General features: G+C 39.2%; 2 protein-coding genes across 2 annotated transcripts; both read right to left on the bottom strand.

Moving 5' to 3' along the window:
* Nucleotides 1-838: 838 nt before the first annotated feature.
* ltv1 (LTV1 ribosome biogenesis factor) lies at nt 839-7,976 on the bottom strand. The gene is made up of 11 exons (XM_026172068.1): nt 7,771-7,976; nt 6,918-7,049; nt 6,393-6,584; nt 6,210-6,297; nt 5,159-5,285; nt 4,441-4,669; nt 4,181-4,308; nt 3,949-4,088; nt 2,562-2,614; nt 1,938-2,138; nt 839-1,254 (listed from the first exon to the last, which is right to left on the bottom strand). The coding sequence occupies exons 1-11, from the start codon at nt 7,771-7,773 to the stop codon at nt 1,144-1,146; spliced, it is 1,404 nt and encodes a 467-aa protein (XP_026027853.1). The 5' UTR covers nt 7,774-7,976; the 3' UTR covers nt 839-1,143.
* A 2,085-nt stretch (nt 7,977-10,061) lies between these two features.
* On the bottom strand, nt 10,062-22,526 carry capn9 (calpain 9). The gene is made up of 20 exons (XM_026172070.1): nt 21,497-22,526; nt 20,576-20,645; nt 20,367-20,485; nt 19,546-19,679; nt 19,212-19,380; nt 19,023-19,106; nt 18,602-18,687; nt 17,933-18,010; nt 17,222-17,382; nt 16,871-17,025; nt 16,056-16,264; nt 15,830-15,866; nt 15,662-15,742; nt 14,195-14,252; nt 12,750-12,814; nt 12,408-12,476; nt 12,231-12,309; nt 11,483-11,599; nt 11,306-11,364; nt 10,062-11,066 (listed from the first exon to the last, which is right to left on the bottom strand). Exons 1-20 carry the CDS (start codon nt 21,668-21,670, stop codon nt 11,040-11,042), a joined length of 2,031 nt encoding a protein of 676 aa, XP_026027855.1. The 5' UTR covers nt 21,671-22,526; the 3' UTR covers nt 10,062-11,039.
* Between the last annotated feature and the right edge of the window lie 862 nt (nt 22,527-23,388).

Here is a 23,388-nt window from a genome sequence, read left to right on the forward strand (position 1 = left end):
GTTCTTGTTTGTACTCCACCTCGTTATCCTTATTTGTTGCTCACAGCTCAGTTTAGACACGTGGCTAGCAAACAAGTTGCCATAGCAATGTTAGTAAAATTTGTGCTGGAGCTGATCCCTGTTTTGCTTGATGGGCAGGCCGCCTCCAGCTGCCTGCGTCAGAGCTCATCTCTGTTTGAAGAGGAGGACAGCACTTTCTCCTGTTTCAACGACAGAGCTTCATCAGCCCCTGCTGGTGATTAGTTGGATCTACAACAGCACAGAAGGACTTAAGTCTTGTGTAGCAATCAGTTTAATTCAATTGTATTGATGTTGTTTTTTCTTTTAATTATGCTAAATGTGTTGATATCTCAGCCCTTCAGTGAACACCAATGAATTAGTACAAAATGTAAAGTTTATGAAATGCACAAAAGATAAACATCTTGTATTTACAGTAATAGTTTAGAGATGTTATTAAATGTGTATCTTAAGTTTGTGCACAGACACATAAGCTTTATCAATGTAAGCTTATTTCATAACATCATATAGTGACCAAATTACTACAATTATAATCATAAAAATGCTCAGAAACTACTCGTACAAACTCGGCTCTTCAGACCGGACGCATCTCATTCACTATGAGACAAACAGGCCCATAAGAAAGTAAGTGTACAACTAAAATGCAGACCTGTTAAACATTATATACAGTGAGTTTTTTTTTAAATTGATGATAATAACCATAATAAAATTAATATTGCTGCTTAGATATGATTAACACAGAATCAGCCACTGAGTCATCCACCTTATCACCTGTGGTAAAAGTACAGCATGACAAGACTTACAGAAAGAATCTCAGAAACCTGGATTAAAGTACTTTTAATAAAGGCGCAAAATTCATATTTAACAGGCATGACTGAAGCGTGACAGCCTGTCCTTCAGTATTCCTTCGACAGCACGATATCCTGAGCCGGATTACTGGAGATGAAATTTACATTTTTTGCTCTTTCCTGAATGAATTGGATGATTTGGGGAAACCAATACTTCCCAACATCCCCTCAGACCTCTCATTTGCCATGATTTCCTGTTCTGGCAGCTCCACTGAGGTGAAGAGCAACATGTGACCAGTTGAAAAGTCAGTGTCGGCACAGGCCTGGCAGGCAGCTGCTAAAGCTTCAGGCCTTGAACATTTGTCCTCAGGTTCAACATCTGCTTCTCCTGTCGGGCTTTTTCCTCCTTGAATGCCATTTTATTGGCTTTCTTTTCAACTCTTCTTTCCTAAAGAAAAAAAAAAAATACAATAAAATCAAAAATATCAGGAATCAAAATGTAAAACTGATATTCTACAAATCTCTTCATGGCATAATCACAGCTTCCTTTCTGTGGGAAGGCTTTGTAACATCACATATTTCATCATTAAAATAAATAACTGAGCCTAGTCAGCACAGGACACCAAAGTATTTACCCCAGTTTGCACTTGGATTAGACTCCTTTCAATGACTTCTTCAGCTCGTTAATCTTAGGCTGGGTTAAAGAATTAGACCTTTGTCATTCTGACTGTCAACAAATTCCAAGAAAAGAACAAAACCAACATTGACTTGGTCCTCAATAATCTGTCTCCCCAAACAGGCTCCTCGCTCTCAATTTTTACAAACACTTCATAAACACTTGGTCTAAAAAACAGCTGGTCAGTGTCATTTTATTCTGTTAAAAGGAGAATATTTTCAGCAGTGTACTAATCCACATTTGGGGCTCAGCAGTACAGAGAGACTAGGTCAAAATTAACTCGTGCTGATGATGGAGACAGACAGCTGATTTTAGATGGTGCTGAGAGGAGTCGTCTCTGATCCACTGTCACAGCAGTGACTTCAGATACAGCTCGCTGACCTGCTCGTGTCAGGTCACAGGTGCTGTGACTTCATCATTTGGTTCTAAACAGAGGCCGGGACAGACTTCCTCACCTTACGTTCTTCCTTAATAGCCTGTTTCCTGGCCTTCCTCTCTCCTTTGCTCTCCTCTTTGCTTCGAGGCTGAGCGGAGACACGAGGCAGGTCTGTGTCGTTAATTCTCGTCATGCGCTCTGCCTGCTTGGCTGTGAGGCCTCTGGCTGGGAGCACATCTAGAGGGATGCCCGTCTTACTGGAAACACGGATCGGCTTTGGCTAAAGAGAGAGACAATTCAATTCAGACCACACGTGAATAAACATGAATAATAAACCTTAAAAAAATGACACATTTTCTAAGCGTTTTATAAGAGCCTATCCCAGCTGTCTTAGAGCGAGACAGCTGGGATAGGCTCCAGCACCCCCTACGACCCTGAAAAGGATAAGCAGAAGCAAATGGATGGATTCACAAGTCACATTACTGACAACAACAACAGGATTAAAATGAAATAGATTCAAGAGTTTTTCAGAATTTTGAAGGTCTGACTCTGATTCTGGACGAAGCGTTTTCAGTGGAGAGACCACTAAACGTTTCTCGCTACGTCCAGATGAACCGAATCCACTTAATAATCAGGAAGATCGAGCATGCATGGCTATATTCTTTAACATTTGTAAAAACAAAATCCAGTCTTTGTTTTTTACCTTTTGAGGTTCTTCGATGACTTTGGGTCTGTTATACATGTTGGAGTATGTACCTGGAGGAGAAAAGAAATGGATCATCTGTAGAATAAAGATATTTTACACTTCCCACCACTACTGAACAATAAATTAAACCAACACCATAAAGTAATCTCAACAGTCTCAGTTTGTTGGAGCTGCACTCATCCATAAAGGATACAGCAAGACTTCCAAAATAATTGTTTTATACTATTTTGCACAAGTCTGTAGATTCTCACTGTTGTACCATCTCAGACCTCCTGCCAGTGACCTGAGCCAAAGGTCTCATATTAAGACCTGCCACTGATTTTCAGTCCAGTTCTTGTGTACTTTGGCTTTTCTTCACATTTTTTGACAGCCATCCTTCCACTGAATCCAGTTCTAATGAGGCTAAAAACTAGATGCTTCAACATAGGAGCCAGATGCATCATTCAGGCCTTTGTTGTGCTGTTGTTTCCTTTGTTGTCCACATGTCCTTTTCCCTTAACATATTAAAGGCACTGCTCACCACACTGTGTCATACCAAGTTTTGGCTGATAATGCTTTGAAAATCACGCTGCCGGTACAATAAATATTATTTTATGCCTGTCAAACTTATCTATGGCATTTTTGTAAATGCAGCTAAAGAAATGGGAAGTTGTTTCTTTGAAAAGGCTTGTAGTGATTATATCTTTAGGCAAGAGGCAACATGCCTAAAGAGATCATCTGAAGCAGTTTTGTCATTTCATTCCTTCAGTTAGAGGGATTTTATAGCCTTCAATGCTTCACAGGTCAGTGTTAAATTTTCTTTTTTTTAAACCACCGGCACGTCAGCAGGGCCATTTCACAGCTCCTTTTAAATGAGTGTAACTCTGTTACAGGCAACATTGAAACGTGTCAGTAAGAACAGAAGCTGAGCTTTACAGGGATATTTGGTTTGTCATGGTAGCACAAAGCATTCACAAGGTAGTGCTGTCTGAAGACAGATTGATTTTGTCACTTTACAGCCAAACTTCCAGGTGGATTGCATCACCTGGGTGATAAAGGGTTCAGAGGCTAAACACAAAAAAGACATTCCTATGAAAATGCTCATGTATGAAAAACTAAAGAAACACTTTGAAAAAACCATCAGAGAATCAGGAGAACTTGAAAAATTACATTAAAAAAGTGGACGTGAAATACAAAGAAATGAGGGCTCAAGACTTTTACGCAGTAACATTCTGCATTTAAATATCTCTGGAAAGATGAATGTGTTTGTTTGTTCTCCCGAACGATGTCACAGATCAAGAAATCTGTTTACAATGTTAAAAACTTGGATGAATAAAAGAGCTCAGAATAAAACTCAGTGATGAGATAAAAACAGAACTTTACATAACATGATATAAAAACTCACTGATGATTGTTTCACAGTCCCACTTCTCTTCTGGAGCTTCAACAACAACGGTTTCCATCTCTTCTTCTTCATCCTCATCTTCCTCCTCCTCCCTCACAACAGGAAGCTCTTTGGGACCTAAATCTTCCGGCCTCAGAAACCTGATCCACAAAACAGAGGGGAAAAACCCCACACACATTAATCAAATAGATCATTTAAAGCCACACCACTAAAAGAATGAAATATCACTCACTCCTTCTCTTTCTGTTTGAAGTAGTCTTTGAGGACTTCATCCAGACGAACACTGTCTGGTTCGATGAACCCTTCCAGCTCAGCGTTGTCCAGCGGACCGATCTCAACATCATCAAATTGTTCATAAAACTGAAACGGCACCATACAGGAAGTGTGAGCTCTGTTTTATCTCAGGTGCTTCATTTGTCACTGTACTTTTACATGAAGATGGGGAGAGTTCCTGACAGAGAAAAGACTCCATACGAATGCAAAAATGTTCACCTTTTCAAAGCGGTCGTCCAGCAGGGTGAGCTGCTCGTTCCTCCTCATCACAGACGAAGTCAGCGAGTACTCAGTGAAGCGACTCTTCGTCTCCTCGTCCATGAACAGAAACTCTCGACCTCGGCCGTCCCCTTCCGCGTCCTCGTTGCTGGAAAAACCGCCTTCAGAGTCAAAGTCGCCTTCCTCATCTGTGTCCTCCCACTCGTCATCATCATCGTGACCGTCTCCTCTATCACAGGTTACACAAATACAAACAATTACAACAGGATATGACAGAATTTTTGCAGCCCCGGGGCTGAGATAGATTTTGGTCGCCCGACCGGAGATATCGCTAGCACCGGGACGTTGGGCTAGCGATTTTGCGAGCCCTGGAACAAAATGCGTTTTAGCAGTAAGGAACAGTGAGTCTCTGTCTTCCTGTTTTATTCAAAATGAATTGAGATACAGCTCAAGTTTTAGAGGTGTTTTGATGATCAGAAAATACTTTTCTGATTGTGTTATAAAAGTTAAGGCACCAAAAGTCACATTTAAACAATGTTGCTGTAGCGAAAATGAATTTTTAGGCATAGAAATCAGCCTTGCAGTTACAGTTTCATTCGGGCTTTACAAAAGTCTCTAAATGTCTAGAATCACAAATCTGGAATAATCTCGTTTTTTAAAAGATACAAAAATAACCTTTGAGGAATAAAAAGAAAATTTTGACTATTGAAATTCTTACTCCACAGCTCCAGTCCCACTGTTTGCTCTGATGATGAAATCATCATCCAGGATGTTGTTGGGGTTCTCAAAATCAAAGTCATCGTCGAGCGCAGCTACAATGTCCGGATCCATGTCGAGCCGGGGTCCTGGAGGAAAGTGTATAAGACAGTTTCACTGTGACGTCAGGAGCCGAAGGTTGGCTTTAGGTTGCATCACATGTTAGAATTAACACATTATCTTTAATATGAAACAAAGTATATTTATGTAAATGTTTCTATTATTATAGTGAAACAAAATATCGATGTATTGAGCTCTACGCTGTGCTCACTTTACTGCAGAAGCAGAAACGGGTCACGGAGAGGGGTTTGTGTTGGTGTGTGGGAGCTGCAGCCTGTAGGTTTCTACTGTTAACTGAAGTTATGAGACTGTGTGTTTCAGATCAGTTTACAGAGTAAAATAAAAGTAAAGTAACGAGTAGTATAACGACCGTCTTTCTCCAGGGAGTAATTAAGTAACATACTGCATTACCTTAAAGTATTCCATGTATCATGTGTTAGAACTTTATTTTTATCAATGACCAGAACAAAGAGGGGAAACAGCAGACAACATGTAATTAATTTGCATGAATGTAATGTCTTTCATATGTTGCTTAGAGATGGCGGCGACTCTCAAAGTGGAGCCAACGAGAATCGATAAGAGATATCGATAATGGAATCGGAATCGCTAAATTCTTATCAATTCCCGTCTCTAGATATGACACCACAAACTGACTCCCACCACATGACTCATTTTTGCATATTGTGTTGTAATTTGCATGTTTGACAAGCACGGCTCTAAAACCTGCTGTTCTGCTGCACGACCCAAATCTGCTGATGAGACGCAAAATTTCAGTTTTGTTTGGTTTTAGAAAAATCTTCTAAATCGGGTCACACAGTAATTAGTGTGGCAAATCTTGAGTGACAACATTCAGACAGTATTTAATGATGATTTATATCCAAGTTATTAAGATAACTATTATTTTAGAAGCTTGATAAAGGTCCTAAAACACATTTAAGTGATGGGCTGTTTACCTGAAATGGGAGCAGCTTTGTTCAAAAGTCCCACCTTCTCTTCAAACTCTGAGGCGAACACTGAAGAAGGCAGGTTGATGGAGGCGGCCTGCTCGTTGAACAACACAGGGATCATTTTAGATCAATTCCTCAGAGTAACTAGATGGTGCACAAGTCTGTTAAAAATGTTTCACAGCAACTCACAGGATTGTCCTTGTGCACGGTTTTTCCCCCCTCATTCTCCTCCTCTTCACCTTGGAGGGAAAGAGGCTGTCTGTCAGAGTACACCAGCTCAGATGGGCCCGACGCCTCCTTCAGGTGCTGAAGGTAGTTATAATCATCATCAAAGAATACGCCAAATTTCCGCTGCTCCTCACGCCTCTTCTCCGTTTCCACCTAAGCAACAACAAACACATGATCACAGCATCACATTAACGCGGCATTTCTGAGATGAAGTGAAATATTAGCCACCGGGTTGTAGCCCCTTTAGTTTGACCAAAGGAAATCAGAGCAGAAGAACGTGATTGGACAAATACAGAAGAAGAAATAACAACTCTAATTATGACAAATGACTTTGCTGATTCCTTTTTCATTGTGAAGTCCTGAACAGTTTAACCCCCTTTAGGGTTCTTAAAAACCAACAAAAGCTAAAATCAGCTATAAAATCATTAAACACACATCCTGTGAACATGAGTAAAAAGACTTATGATCAGAACAGCAAGGTTGTACCTTTGTGGCAGGCAAGAGGACATGCTGTGGCGCTTTCTCATCTGCAGCCAGAGGGTCCTTTTGACTCCTGTGGACGAGGTGAAAGGTCACAGCCTTCTTCTTGTCAATAAATGCCTTCTTCTTTCGATGGGGCTGAAAGAAACAGAAAATAAGCCAGAGAGAAACTTTGAAAGACTTCTGAAAGCCTAAATGCGCATTACTCAAGACCACTTTCAACAATACAACAAAGTCTGGCTGATTGGAAACAAAATATAAATAAACTAGAGCTGATTCAATGCTCAGTACTGTATTACAATACAAATACAACACCGTGGGGATCGTCACGCAATAGTGTTCTCAATAAGCAAACGTAACACGGATTCCTTATGGCTGACGCCATGGCAAACTTGGTTAAATTGTCAAAAATTCCTTTGTTTGTTTGTTTTAAAGAATAGTTTTTACTTCAGTCAACTAATATGTTTTCCCCCCACCTACCTACCTACGTTAACTTTTTAATCCTGCTGTAGTAAACACCTATAACAACTTCGTTTTGTAATGTAGTTGCTAATGCTGTGTGAGATGCCACTTTACTACTTACGTCCAACTGTTTGAGCAGGGCACAACAAACGCTGACAATGATTTTAGAGACTCTTTGAGATCATTTGAGTTCATGGGTAAACTCTCTAGCTCACATGAATAGGATTAACAAGACACTTTTCATTTAACTTACTTTTAAGTTTTCAATGTCTACTTCTAATTATAAAGCTATCACAACCTCTCGCTCACCAATTTTTTTTACCAGTTTCTTGGGGAATTGGCACGTTAGCCACTGTTAGCTAACAACATTAGCTGCCGTAGCCTGGCAATATCTTACCATTGTGTTATAGAGTCTCTCCTGTTTTCCGACGGGTCAAGCGAAAAGGTCTTCAAATCTCGATTCACGGGTAGCTGTTACAACATGTAACCGTTTAAGTGCTCACTCCTTCTCCGTTGTTTATACACGCTGCCTTCACCTTCACCACGCTGATGCTACCATTACTGGAAAGAACCATTAGCAAGACTAAGGGGGTTATAGGCATCGATATGAAAGCATTGATATGCTACGATGAGGTTTTCTTTCCCACAAAAAATAAATAATGTTGTAAAATATTTAAAACTATGTTTATATTTATAATATTATTCGTGATTCCTGCGTGTCATGTATGTGTAATTTAATTCCACGACATTATGGAGTTAGTATATTCCAACAATTTTTTCCCCATGCAACTTTATTTATATAGTGCCGAAAAACAAAAATATTTTTCGGTCCTTTAGGGGTCGCCACACCGTATTATGTGTTAGTGATGGGCAAAGGAAGTTTTTATGATACACTGAAACGTTCGTGTCTCCACAGTGACATCTGCTGGACACAATGTGCAGACAGGCGTTCTAAGTGCACTTACATCAACAATTATGATTAACACTTGTTCTGGAGAAACCACCGTACAAGCAAAAAAAGAAAGAAAGACAGAAAAGAAAAGAAAAATGCTGTTATCGTTGAACAATTCGTTTCAGCAAATACTATTAAATTCTCATGTTAAAATACAAAAGGCTTTTTCATGTACTAAATAATTCAGTGCAACGCAGGACAAACCAATTTATAAAGAACTTTTTTAAAAAAAAAGATGGCTATATCTATTGATGAACAGGTTTTCAGCTGTTTTGAGGCTGAGCTGTGCTCCATCCTTTGTTCAGTATTTGAATAATCTCCACCTTGCCTCGGCTCCAAACCATACATTAGGTTTCACTACCGTTAAGTAAACCTGCTTTTTCACTCTTGCTGCTGTCCTTCTGTAACCAGTCAGCCTTGGCATTATTTTCTACCTGTACTCTCTTCTTCAGTGTCTGTTGCTTTGTGTGGTTGCGACTCTGTCTCGCATACTTTCACATACGCAGGTATGCTTCCATCTTTTCCACTACAGATCACAAAGCCGTCAAACATCGTTGTCAAGCTGCCTGACCTCGTCTGTCAGCCTGTTCATCACCACTGCAAACAAGAAGTAGCTCACAGCACAGATCCCCTTACCAACCTAGCGGTCACTTCTACTGTCTCGCTGTCATCATACATGTCTTGCACCATCCTCACATACTTCCATACATCCTCATGCCACTGCTGACTTCCTAAAGCAGCTGATTTTCAAATGAAGGCACAGATATGCCCTCAGTATGTCTTTAAATTTCTTTATTTCTTTCTTGTGTATAAAATTATTGAGGAAACATGAATGAGACACATTGTATGCATTCTCCACAGCTCCACTGTAGTTAATACTATAAAGTAATATTTTTTATTGTATGTGTGTGTGTGTGTGTGTGTGTTTCAGCTGAGTCATATTTCAGTGACTGTTTGGTTGGTGTGACCACACCTTCATTCAGTTCTACACGCACAGTTTGAGTCGTTGCGAAAGAATCCAAACAACACAAGAACTGAAAGCTGTCACTCCACTGTCACAATATCTCACACAAAAGAAGTAATGTCTACTTTTTAGTAGAAAAAAAAGAAAATGTCTCATGTAAGCACTTAACATCACAGAGCACGAAGTGTTTTGCAGTTTTCTTTTTTGTTTGGTGTCTTTAAGAAAAGACAGAGAAACCTTGGCTAGATCCAGTCTCTGTGCACCAGGAGGTGATATTCCACTTCCCCGGAAATTGTTTTGATACAAGAATCGCAGTGCAAACATTTTTGTTTTAGATCACTCTGATATTTTTCCATGTCTTATGTTAAACATTACTGGTTGTCAATCAGCAATTTTTGTCTTTCAAAACTTATCTCTACCCAATTTACACTCCAGGCATTTTTTACAGTGATTTTCTTGTATTAAGTCTTTATTATATTGATCAGTTTGGTGGTTCTCTCTTCAGTGTTAAAGTAAAAAACAAGCACATTTTGTGTCCTGAATGAAATGTTGGAATGTTTTAATTTGAAAACTAAATGATCAGTGTGTATGTTTAATTGTAGTTTTCCATGTGACGTCATAGAACAAGCTTGCCACGTAATCCTGCACTAAATATCAACAGCTATTTGTATAAATCTATTTTATCAAATTACTAATGCAACAATGCTAAAGTCCACAAAAACAAGTAGGCCCAAAATCTGGCTTGAGTAGTCCTCCAAAGAAATTCATGAAAGAGAAAACACAAAAACCAAGTTTTATTTTAAAATGATTCCCACTCAAGCAGGGAGCAATAAACCAACAGAAAATAAACCAATACTTTGTCCAAAAGCTTAAGTCAACAAAATTTAGTTCAAGCACTATGACAAAGCATGCTGCAAATGCAAGTTTCTGCTTTTGCTATCCGTGAAGTCATTCATGTGCAAATTACATTCTGCTGATGTGAACCGATCTGATTCATTACATTTTTTCAGGGGTGGAACCCAGTGATGGCCTTCCTGTAACAGCTAATTTTCAAGTTTAGGCACAGACAGGTTCATTCATTAATAGCTGCAGTTAGCCTTTTTCACTTTTTATCATAATTAAGATAAGATGCAATCAGCTAACAGAAAAAGGGCCTTAAAAAATCCTCAAATTTTTAAGATTTCTTCGGTGTCACAGCAAAAGGGAATTGACAGTAAATTTGAGTTTTTTTATGTAAACAAAAACAGGACGCATGTATAAAGGCACTCATGTTGCTGCCACAGTGAAGTGAAGTTGTTAGTCAAGACAACTTCACGTGATTGCCTTGAAAGTGAGTGTAAGAGGATCAGTTGCTCCTTTAATTTTTTAGTTTTCTCAAAACTACTAAAAGTCAGACTGATTTGCACAAGCAGAATTCGACTAGACGAGTGTGAGATTGATGCAGACTTGCCAGGCAAACACTCTCGTGCACTTGGCTGCTTTACAGACCCAGCTGTTAAAGTCCTACATTTGAGCTCACAGACTCGTACCATGTCAGAGGCAGTGAATACCTACAGATGGACCCATGACCAAAATTATAAACCACTCCCATTCAAAAACATTTGAGCTCAGACAGTGTTTTCACATTACATTTCAAATAATAATAATAGCACAGAATCTGAATCATGGCGAAGTTTAATATTCACAACATTGCTCTTAAAGATGATCTGCTGCGTTTTGTTCCTCCGCTGGTATCCGTTTCAGTTCCTCCTCATACGTTCATCGACAACATCAGGAACTGTGAGGCAAAGAGGAAAAATTGTAGTCAATGTTCACACGACCGGCAAAAGCATGAAGGCTGTGAATGCTGCATCCTAAATCTGGTTAGTTATTGGGAGATAAAGGAAGCATAAAATGTCTGACAGCCTGACTGTCACGGACCTGGATAAACAGACGCATCAGGTATGTGAGGTACAGTACAGTAGAAGATACAGTAGAAAAGAACTCAGGGTTCACGTTTGGCGTGTTTGTGTTTACCTGCATGATGTTCATTTGCACTCGTCCCCTGTTGAATTTGTCCAGAGCCTGGAAAACTCCTGGATAAAAAAACACAGCAAGAAGTCTTCTCTCTGATCTTTATGTATTTTTGTACTTATTGTGATCCTTGTTTCCCAAAATGTAAAGCGATCTTTTAACATAGTGTTTTGTACATACTGAACATGTTCTCCAGACGGACAATGCAGGTGAGGTAGTCATCAAAGTCAATTTCGTAGTTCTCGTCAGCAAACCTCAGCCCCACCAGCTGCAGGAGCGGGTTGTTCAGTTGCATGCCTGCATTGGCGGAAAAGCAGCAGTTATCTATGAAACTTTGATGTTCAGATAAAAAAGATTTAGACTCAACTTACCAGAGACTCAGGACAGGCATTCTTATTAGATGTAGTGTTAATATTCATTAAAATCATTATTGTAATGTTTGCAGTGTTATAATTACTGCTTTGATTAAGAACACACTAAAAATATACTGCTATACTATATCTACTAACATTTTTAATAATATTATTATAAATAATAGTTACAGGAAATGTAGCTGGTGATATTACATGTACACCTTATGAAACAACTTTATTTGAAGTGCAAATTCAATGAGTATTAAAATAGGACAAAGGTTTGTTCAGTCACAGAAACTAACAGGTGAAAACTGAATTCGTCAAACAGAGTTTTATACATACATGTATACACACGATTAATGTGTCTTGAATCGTCTTGAAAAGCTGAACACATTTAACTGGCACGTCACTAATCCCCCTCAGAGATATTTACACTGGCAGATTTCAGCAGAAAGCCAGTATCATCAATAAGGACCACTCACACCCTCGACACTCGTTTTTTCCCTTCCCTCTGGTAAACACTACAGGTCCATCAGGTGAGAGAGAGAGAGAAAGACGGGCTTGGGAACTCTCACCTGCGGCTTTGAGAGCGCCACGAAGCTCATAAGATGACATCTTTCCTGACCGGTCCGTGTCAAAGGATAGAAAGAGCATCTGTAGCAACGGACGTTTGTGGTTAATAGTCTGAGCAACAAAGAAAAGTGCTCCTCCAACATTTCATTTACAGTTTTTCAAGATAAATCAACACCTACAATCCACTTCTTCAATTTTTCCCAGAAGACCTTAAACTCTTGGAACTCTATCTTTCCCGTGTTGTCCACCTGGTTTACTGTGTCAAGAAAAAACCTAAGAAGCATTGTGGAAAATAGCTTACCAACAAAACCTTCTTTCTATCACATATAAACAAACACACACAAAATATCAACAAAAAATATTCGATAACTTTGTCTTGTGATGGAATATGGACATGCTGGCATAAGTATCACTATTTTAGTAAAGCACCCATTAGGGCAAACAAAGTACGCATGGCTTAATGCGACAACTTATGTAACACAATGACAAGCATAGAATGAGTCAGTAACTTGAAAGGATACATCCATAAGATTGATGATACTGTGACAGGTGCTGAGACTCAGGCCATCAAATTTGATCTCTTTTCCTGAAGATAAAGGATTAAAGTGGTAGTGATGCAAAAAGCATGGCTACATGTAATAATGCAACACAAAATCCGAAGTTTATGAATCATCTCTGACCATTAATATAAGGCATCAAGATGTGAGGAGAAAATGTATACACTACACAAAAGATAAAGTATTTTGCTATGTGATACTGACCTCAGGTGTTTTAAATGTATTTAGTTCAGTCTTCAAATGATGTTTAACATATTTACAACAGTGTGGCTTGTTTTTGAAAGTTTTTTAGTTGCTATTAAGCCACTAAAACCTAACAACAACATAAAAGTTATTTATTTTTGCCACAGTATGTAATCTTACTTGTGACACTTTGATTCTTGTGTTGGAAAAATCAAATGTAGGCTGATCAACCTCTCCTTTAGATATCGCCCTAAAACAATCTGTAGGAAGGAAATTGGCTTTTTCTGCTTGCTTTTCTTAAATAAAAAACTCTTAGTATTAGCTTCACATGGTCATGGTTCTGGGTCATTTGACACAGCCTTTTGAGTTTATGGTGTTTTGTGATTTCTTTGTATTATAATGCTTTAGTTTCCTATTTAGTATTGAATAAGTCCTGGTCTGCTCTGTTTAATATTTATGTAATATTTCTCTTTTCCCGTCACTGTCTCATCCCTGTGTCTCCTGTCATGTTCTCTACGGATGTTTCCTTGGTTATGTCTTTGTCTCCCCTTCCTGTTTACATGTTTCCCTCCTTGTGTTTCGTTACATGTCTCCCTGTCTGCCAGGTGCGTTCATGTGTGTTGTCCATAGCTGTCATATGCTCTGGATTTGCTCCTCACTTATGTCTGTGTCTCGCCTCCTGCTTCTACTTCTCTGTCCCCATGTCAAGTCCACACGCTTAGTCTCTATGTTTCCTGTTTTATTTTGATAGTCTCATGTTCCATGTTCAGTGTGTTTAGTTTTGCTTCCCCTGTGGCATCATGTTCATTTGTATCAGCTGTGTTCCCCATGTGTTGGTTTTTTATGTCTTGTGTTCCAGGAATCGATGCATCTCAAGTCTAGGTTTCAAGTTCAGTGTGTTTTCATGTTTAATGTTAACTTTCTTTGCCCTTTGTTTTGTGTTTTTCTACCGGCCCTATTAAATGACTATCTGTTAAAATGAAGTTCTGTTCCACGCGTCTGCTTTTGGGTCCACACCTCATCTCCATACAGTCTGCATCCGCGGACTGTGACACACATTCTAGGAGAAATTACCTGTACGTCTGACTTTTAACAAATATCAGGCGAAGAAGTTAAGCTGCAAACATCACACATGTAGAACTTAATTGCAGGAGATATGATGACTGCATGAAATGCAGAAAATGGACTGAAAAGTAAACAAAAACCAGAAACTTTCATTCACTTACTTCTGCTGAGAACACCATTCAGCATCTCCTGAAGCTCTCTGACAGAAATGGCCTGATCCTGTAAAAATTACAAAGTGGAAGAGATCAGTGAATTCTGACTAAAGAAAATTGCAAAAAATAAATAAATAAATAAATGAATAAATACCATGATGGATGCAGAAACAGAAATAATCATCATTTGCAGATCTGAGCTTCTTGCCACAAATATAACCAGCTCTTTTATGTAATATGTAATTTTTTCATTAAAAATAGATGTTGATAAATAAATCAAGTAAAGCTCATAAAATTGTTATAATTTAGGTTTTTTGTTGTTTTTCTGCAACATTCATACTGCAGAAAAATCATCATTATTCTTCTTTCTTTTTAAGCAGCTGGCCTTTAATTGTGGTTTGGAGCTACGCATATTGTTTATTGTGGGTATTTTTTCACAACAGCTGTGCACTTAGTGTACTGTAAAACTAAAACAACGAAGGCTCAAAATTTCATTTCAAAATTCCAGAAATGGTAAAAAGTATTTGTGGAATCATAACAACTTGAAGCACTTTAATTATTTAATTAACCGCTTGCGATAAACCCAATACAAAATCATACATCACCTTTATATAGCTCCTAATGTCTTGCATAAGATTGCACCTCATATTTCCCATCTTTGTAGTAAATGTCAAAAAGAAACTGGCACTTTTTTTCATTACTTTTGGGAATGTAAATTAATCAAAAGATTTTGGAGCTTCATTTCTCAAGAACTAAGTAATATTTTTAACAACCTGATTCAAAGGGACCCCGGGTACTTTCTTCTTGGCCTACCCTCAAAACAATTAACATTGAATCACTTGCAGCGCAAATTATGTCACAAACTATTGCTGGTAGCTAGGAAATGTATTCTCATTAATTGGGTTAAGGACAAACCTCCCTCTGTGACGTTGTGGTACAGAGAATTATTTAAAGTTATTCCTGCTGCTATTTTAGGAGGAAATGAGGGTCTCTTTCTCAATGTTTGGTCCCCTTTGCTTTCTTATTTGCCAAATGATTTGTCCCAACTGTTGGGGGGGGGGGGGGGGGGGGGGGGGTTGCGATTAAGATGTTCTCAGTTAAATAGGAAGCAAGTGTAAAGGACAATTCATTCTTGGAGTTTATCTTTTTCTCTTTCTATATCTGTGGGTAATTGAGTGAAAATATGTTTTTTTGTGTGTCTGTGTGGATGTGTTTTTTTTTTTGGGGTGTTTTTTTTGGGGGGGGGTTCTTTCTTCTTCTCTGTTTGGTTGTGTTGTTTTATGCTATTCTTGATAAACGAATAAAAATTGTATATCAAAATTTTTTTTATTTAATTCGTTTTCATTGTAAAAAGGTGAAACTTGATTTGAAAATGTACAAACTAGACAAACTTGCTCTTACAAAAACACTACTCATCTGTACAAATGAAGGATGCTGTAAACACTGTTACCCCAAAGCCGAAGATGCTTTTCTTACCGAGCCAGCCAGCTGTTCAAACAGCCTTCTGAGGCCTTTCTCCTCCTTTGTCTCCTCCTCTGGAGGGCTGGGCATGGGTGGCTGATGGAAACAACACAGGCTCAGTATAAACACATTCAGCTGCTTGATTGACTGAACAGGTAATTGGGCTTCTGGTTATCTACTTACGTCTGGCAGGTCGGCATCAACTTTGCTTCCCATCTCTCTGTGAAGAAAGGGCATAGTGTAACAGTTAGTGTAAGGGTTGAAATGAAATGAAACCCCCCAAATTTTGTTTAATCAGGTTATTAAATAACTATTCCTTGATACCCAAACGTTTTCTTTAGGTTTGATATTGCTTTAACTTTTTGTTTGCTCTTTTAGTTTCGCTCCAGAACCAGAGCTGCACACTCACAAAGCTTCAGCCTTTGTCTCAGAGAAGACACGAATAAGAAAGTCAGCCTCGTGGTGGGGCTGGAAAGTGGTGGGAACCAGCAGGTAGTTTCCAGGAGGCAGCGTGAAGCGTTCTGCCACCTCCCGCATGTTGATGTAGGTTCTGCTGCGTGCCTTGGATCCATTGTAACGGAAGAAGTCTTTCCCCACATGGTCCTCGCCCTCTGGAGCCTGAACAAATCGGGAGAAAAGACATTAAATTAAATTTGTAAGTAAATTTGTAACAAAAGAAGAAAGTAAGTAAATACGAAGGAGCGAGACAGAAGTGCAAGGCTGACCTTTTAAAAATATAACATATTTTGAAATGCAAAGAAACTATATCACTAATAAAAAAGACACATCCGTTTTACCAATGTCCCCAAACTTTTTATCACTAAGAACTTCTTTAGCAGATGGTGCTCATCCAGTGAGTTTGTGTCCGAATGGTCATTTCTGGTGCATTTTTAAGGCTGTGCCTTCTCTTCATTGTCTCGTAACTCTATCTTCTTGTGAAGAGATATGAAATGCTTAAACACATTTATATTGGACAGAAGAAATACATTACTGTAATATTTAACATGTGCAGAAAAAAGTCTGAAGTTTTTGCTAATATTATTGCTCATCTACAAATATCTGTTTCTTTGACTCAGTTTATGGCTCCTTTAAACTAATGCCAAGACTCAGTCTTTCAGAAAGGGGCTAGTAAATGTGTTCTGCAAGGACCAGCACTACGCCCCATGCTATTTATGATAACATAAAAAATGGTTAAAGTGCACAGTCTACAGTGTTTTTCCAGACCTCATACACAGCAAAGCCAATGGTCTCCAGGTCCAGGCCTTCTTTTCGCAGTTTTCGTCTGTTCTTTTGCATCAGCGCGATGACCACACTGCAAGTATTATCACCATCAGCATCGTTCAGCAAAAGCTTGAACTGAGGGTTGGTCCAAAATGTGTCTGCAGATTAGAAATGTAGAACTTTTTGAGAGAGCAGTTTGAGATAGAAATGCCAACTGAATCCTGCATTTAAACCAGTTCATGTCAAAATATAAATACCAAAAAAGGAAAATCCAATGAAATCTCTAAGTATGCCTGACGCTTTGCTGAATTTGTTTGTCTGAAAATTTTTGATTTGTAGATGTATTGATCTCACCAATGTAGTTCCTGCAGCCTCCAGCAGTGGAACCCCGAATCCAGTTTCCCTCAAACACATTGACTGCCCACTGATGTTTTGTGTCCTCAGTCAGGGAGTCAGGACTCATGTTGCAAATCTCCACTTTGTCATAGTTCCTCTTGAAGTCCTCAAATTCCATCCTGGAGTTGCAAACAGCAACAACATTGTCACTCCTAAACTAGCACAGCTGTACTGTGTGTGAATTTTGGAAAAATTCATCCATCTAATCATTAGCAAGGCTTAAAGTTAGGACCACGGACTCTTTAACTGGGCGACAACAAAGTCTGTAGCTGATAGCTGGAATCGGCAGAGATTAGCTGGCTCAGCCTAAGAACAGGTAAACTTGATACAGCGAGGCGGCAACCGGGATTTGAGCCAAAAACATTCTTGCTGTGAAGTAATAGTGCTAACTATTGCACAAGAGTGTGAAATTTTATAGTTTAAAAAAAAGCCTGGCTGAAGTTTGTCAACAATGCCTGAAACTCATTTACGTTAATTTACTATTTTGTCCAAGTCAGAGAAACATGAAAATCTATGGCAGTTCATTTTTGCCATTTTGTTTCATTCCACTGCTACATTCATATACTACATATGCAAAAATATTACACGACAATGTGAAGAACAATTTGGAGACTGCTAAGCATACTACACATCTTAATCTGTAGTTTGAAATTTATTATGTGGACTCACCAGAATTCACCATCATCTGCTGAATTCTGCATTATGCGATTTTTTTCTGCACTGTCGATATAATTCCACTCTCTGGAACTGAAAAAAAAAACAGAGGATCTGTTACAACGTTAATCAGAGAAAAAGTCCCACAATCAAAATGAAAACTATTCAATTTTCTTTGGACAATTATTTTCCCTTAAATCTGTTGAAGATCAAACGTGGAGTTACTGAAATTGTCTAAATGTGAAATCTGGGAAAGTTTCAGATATTTGAATAATATTATTATGTCTGTTCTCTTCCTGCTACAACTAGTCTTAAGAGCTTCCAATGGCCCTTTGGCACCTGAGCGTCTCAGGGGTAATTACCGCTTTTTGGTGGCCAAGTCAATGATGATTGCATAACTTGGAACACAGAAGGACTGAATGAATATGAAAACAGAAACCAAACATGTAAAACATCTGCATATAGACACAACTTTTTTTTACTGTTCAATAATAGGCTGCAGCAGTCGGACTGTGAACCGTATTCAAAGTAACAAATATATGGTTTGACTATAGACTAGAGATAAACTACGAGGACGACTCTCACGCACAGACTCTTCAAGGAGACCTGCTTTTCACGTGGAAGAATGAACTTTAGACAATATGTGTAGTTTCAAGGTCAAAATAAAGTTTTCTTTATTCTTACTTATCACTCCAGGCACCGTTCCACTCAACCTGTCCCCAGGGGTTTCTAATCCGGACCAACTTCACCTTCTGACCTCTGGCATTCACCTAAAAATCCAAAAACAATATTCTGTGACTACATTGTTGAAAAGTATATGTTCTACCGTTTTTAAGTCTGGCTTTTTATTTAGATTTAAACTTAAATGTAATTAATGTGTCTTTGTAGGATTTTAGTTGTTGTTTTTATTATTTTTTTTAAGCCATTGTGTTTAAGGTCACTTTTTAAAGATCGAAGTTTCATATTTACAGATGTACAGTTGCATCTTTTAACAAGTATTACAATTACCTGAGTCTGTAAACTTCTAATTACGATTATTCAGCAACAAGTGGCTTCCCCTCATTATTCTTACATCTGCTGCTGAGACTGTTACTGAGACTTTTACCTCTTCTACACCTGTGATGGAGTATGCATGTCCTTTCACCAGGCCTGTGGAAGTCTTGGCCTCTGACTCTGCAGAGCTAGTGATCTGAAGAAAACCAAAGCATGCAGAGAGAGTTAAAACACAGCAACTGAGCTGATATGTTGAGTAAACCTCGTGGGCAAAAATTTAAAATTAGATTGTTTATTTTACATCAATAGAGCATCCCATCATTGAGCCTCGGTCCAGGGCTTTCTTCATGATATTGAACAGGTCTCCTGGAGCAGCCTTGGTCTCATACATTTCACCCACGCCACCAGTAAAATCCTCCATGGCCTCCATTGTGCTGCCACCCTTCAGGGATTCATAGCTGCCGTTCAATCTAAAACAAACGAGAGAAAAAAATGTCCTAGTGTTTCAGTGCATATAATTATATATAATTGTATTTATACAATGTTTCTTTAAATAACCTCTTGTCACATGTTTAACATGCATGTGACAAGACGAATGGAAAGATAAAATATTAAGAGGAAGCAAGTGATGTTACTTGGCGTAGGCTTTCTCCAGCAGCGCACTCCAGAACTCGTTGCTGGAGGCCGAGTGGAGCATGATGAGTTGATTTCTCACTGTTGGCAGTCTGTCGTCCACAACCACATCGAGCCATTTGTTGTGGTTCCAGAACTGAGGGACCATCAGAGAACATGTTACAGTGTAACTAACAGAGGAACCGGTGAGTTTACTGCCTACACCGACTTCACACAAAGTGAAGACAATGTGTGATTACTTAAAATAATCTCACTTGTAAATCTGTTTCTGTTTGACTGAAATGTGTTTTTTGCTTGCAACACAGTATAAAATGTAAAAAAGACATAAACATTTTACTCTTTCATGAATAATATGAGCTCGTTTTGCATCTGACTGTTGGGGTTGGGACTGAGGCAACAAAAGGCTTGAAGAGTAACGGTACTGAAAAAAGACATCTGGAGGAACGTGGTGGAACCCATTCTTTTGAACGGGTTGGGCACTGCATCTTTTTTCCAATACACCCGCCTGCTTAAAATGTACTGCAAATACACTACAGGCTGTGTTTTAACACATTATTGACTGAACATTTTGCCAAATGATCAACCAGTCAAAAAGTGTTTAACTTTATGTTTTCTGGCGTTCTTTTAATGTCATCGGCCTTTTGTTGCAAGTTCTGGAGTCGCTGAAACAACAATTTTTAAAAGAACATTCAAATGCATGACGCTTCTTTAAACGTGCTGTCATCCTGGTTCTTTTTATCCCTTATGTGTTTGCTTATTCCAGGAAATACTGCAGTGTGTAAACATCTTTGTACAGTCTGTTATTATGATCAGAGAATCCTACCTGGAAGTGAAAGATACCAGCATATCTCTGATTAAATTCCTGGTCAGGTGGGACAACTCGGGCCAGGGCTTCTTTTTTCATAGTCAACGAAGCAACGGCTGCCAGGAGCCAGCAGTCCCCTGTGGAAATAAACAAGTGCCACATTAATAAAACCGTGACATATGTGAATATTCAAGATTTAAAAGTAGTTAAGTAACTTGAATACCAACCGAGCTGTCCTTGGCAAATGTCTGTTCTGTCTGCGCCATCTAAGATGAACTTTGGGTTTTTGCATATCTCCTGTTGAAGGGTCACAAAACAGGAAAACAAACTGGTCGGTTTATTTTTTAAATGACAGGGGAGACCGGTGTGTTTGATAGGCGTGTTCACATTCCAAACATATTAATCGGCTGGTATCCCAGTCAGTGCGCACAAAATACACAGCACACAAAGCACACACCCAGGACAGAAATGTGTAGTAACTGTAACGAGCATGAGCTTCGACAGGTTGCTTAAATCGGGTCAGCTCTGTAGGCGTGTTAACAGGTAAAGATTTTGGAGCTGAAGTGTACGATAAGAAACAGTACCCCAAAAAATGAACGAGAACATGACATAGTTTGAAGCCAAAAACTCATAAATGTCTCAACATTAAGTTTATCAGCAAAAGCAAACCTCTCACACGCCGTTGGAGCAGCTGCAAACCAGCCCACTCCACTTTTACTTCAGAAAAGTTGGCTCAGAGTGGTACAAACGCCTGCTGCACTCAGCTATATTTACACAGCTCACCTGCAGAACTGGTTTTGCTGCTATAACTACAAGTATTTCATGACTTGGTTTAGGTTCAGAGTAATAAAAACAGAGTTTTGATCAACTTTCACTTTTTGAATGGAATCATTTCAGTAATTTGTCGTCTAATGTCTTCAGTGCCTTTGCAGTCACATGGACGGCTGTGGACATGCAGTTCGTGTAGTTAATGTAGATGTATTTGAATAGTAAACATGCACTTTTTAAGGGTATGAAAAAATCACCAGATAATCGTTAGATGAAACATACTGAAGTCACTCAGTATTTTGAAATTCATGAACAGCACATGTGCATCTAACAGATTTCAAGAGCTCTTTTGAGTATAAGAATGCTCAGTGCTCACATACCGTGGGCCTCTTCCATTCAATGTGGACAGGAACTTTCTCGCTGAAGAAGAGAGAGGAGTCCTTGGCAGGGAAATCTGGATCCTCAAACAGGACTCCCTTCATGAGACATTCATGTCTCAGCTGCTCAAAGGATTTCCCATCTGACTGCGTGTTCTCCGCCTGGCTTGTGGACATCTTCTCTTTTGGGAAGAATCTCGGCGAGTGGAGGAGAAGCAGGTGAGGTGACGCGTGATGGAGTGCTGCTGAGTGTTTGATGCAGAGACAAGTCTGACAGGTGGGTAGGGCTGGAAGGTCCACACCCTCCAGACGGAAACTGGTTTGTCCTCCTGCGGCAGTGAACCTCACCCCTCGTGGCTCACACTGTGCCGTCTGTTCTCTTTATCTATTTCTCTTTTTTAAGAATTGGCCTGCCAAACACTGGGAGAAGTTATTCTTGACTATTTTGCTGGAACTGATAGCAATGATCTTTGCCTAGCATCTAACTGGGATCTGTTAGACTTGTAGAACCAAACAGAGGGAAACTGCTTATTTTGCCATTAAACTTTCACAGTGTTGAAAAATCAATCAACTTAAATCAAATTTGTGTCTGCTGGGACTTTTATAAGGAAATTACTTGGCCTGGATGTACTAGTGCAACATGGCTTTCACGTGGAAACAGAGAGAGAAATATTTTTTTAAGTGGGCAGGGCTGAGAGCACAACTGATGCCTGTGGTGTTTTTTTTTTCTGTGACAAATCATTGAAGGACAAATGGTCACCCCTATCATTTATTTACGCCTAACAAGCTTTTTATGGGTTCTCAACTGAAAAAAATAACTACAATTCAACTAAATTGTTGATAATGCTCGAATGTCACACCACAGATTCCAAGTAAAGCAAAAGAAATAATTAAATAATGCGGAGCAACCACTGAGTGATCGACAGTCGGTATCAGCCTCAGTGTCTTGTCATTTCGTGTCTCTGGCCACTGTAACAGGTTTAGAGATCAAGGATCTATCTGTCCCTCCCTTTTTCTCTGAGCAGTGCAGACAGATTTAGGGTGTGCCAGCATAGTATCTGCACCACCCTGACCCACAGCAGTGACACTTCACACTGTCAGGTATGACATCCACATTCCTGTCCCACAGTCACAGGATTCCTCTCATAGCTGAAGAAGAACTTGCACTGAGCTGTACTCTTTTGGGTTACTATTTAATCAATGTACTTGTGACCTTAATTACACAAATAAAATTATGGGTGATGTAGTTTTGCAGCATCCTCTACCTTCTCTTTGTCTAACTCCATCAGCTGTACTTGGTTGTATTACTTCAAAAAAGTAGCAGTAAGAGGTACAGTTGCTATTTAGGCCAAGATTTACAAGAACAGAAGCATCAAACATATGTAGTAAACCGTAGTAAGAAAAAGTAGAATATTGGTCATTGTTAATATCTTTTAGTGGGGTCTGACTTCTCTTCTCTGAATAATGTAAATTTAATGTCAGAATATTTCAGGACTTGCTCTGCCCTCTGCTGTCATCCTTACATTCACCTGTAGCTCAGGCGGCAGAGCAGGTCAGCTGCTAGTCAGAAGGTTGGCAGTTTGATCACTGGCTGCTCCAGTCTGCATGGGCCTTGGGCAAGATACTGACCCCAAGTTGCTCTCCAGTGTATTGGAGTGCGAATGTGTGTAAAGCAATGAAGCATAAAAAATTGTGGTTGTGTGGATGAGACACATTAGCATGCTTTGACTGCTAGACTGTAGAAAAGTGCTCTATAAGAACCAGTCCACCTGCCGTTTACCCAGTTTTGGTGCACAAGTTAATTCACCTTTTATCACAGTAGCTATGACAAATATAAGCGAGCCAGTGTAGGTTTCATGTGCATCTACACATACATATGTGTAGATCAGGGGTGG

Source organism: Astatotilapia calliptera, chromosome 6 (assembly GCF_900246225.1).
Source record: "Astatotilapia calliptera chromosome 6, fAstCal1.2, whole genome shotgun sequence".
NCBI classification, from domain to species: Eukaryota; Metazoa; Chordata; class Actinopteri; order Cichliformes; family Cichlidae; genus Astatotilapia; species Astatotilapia calliptera.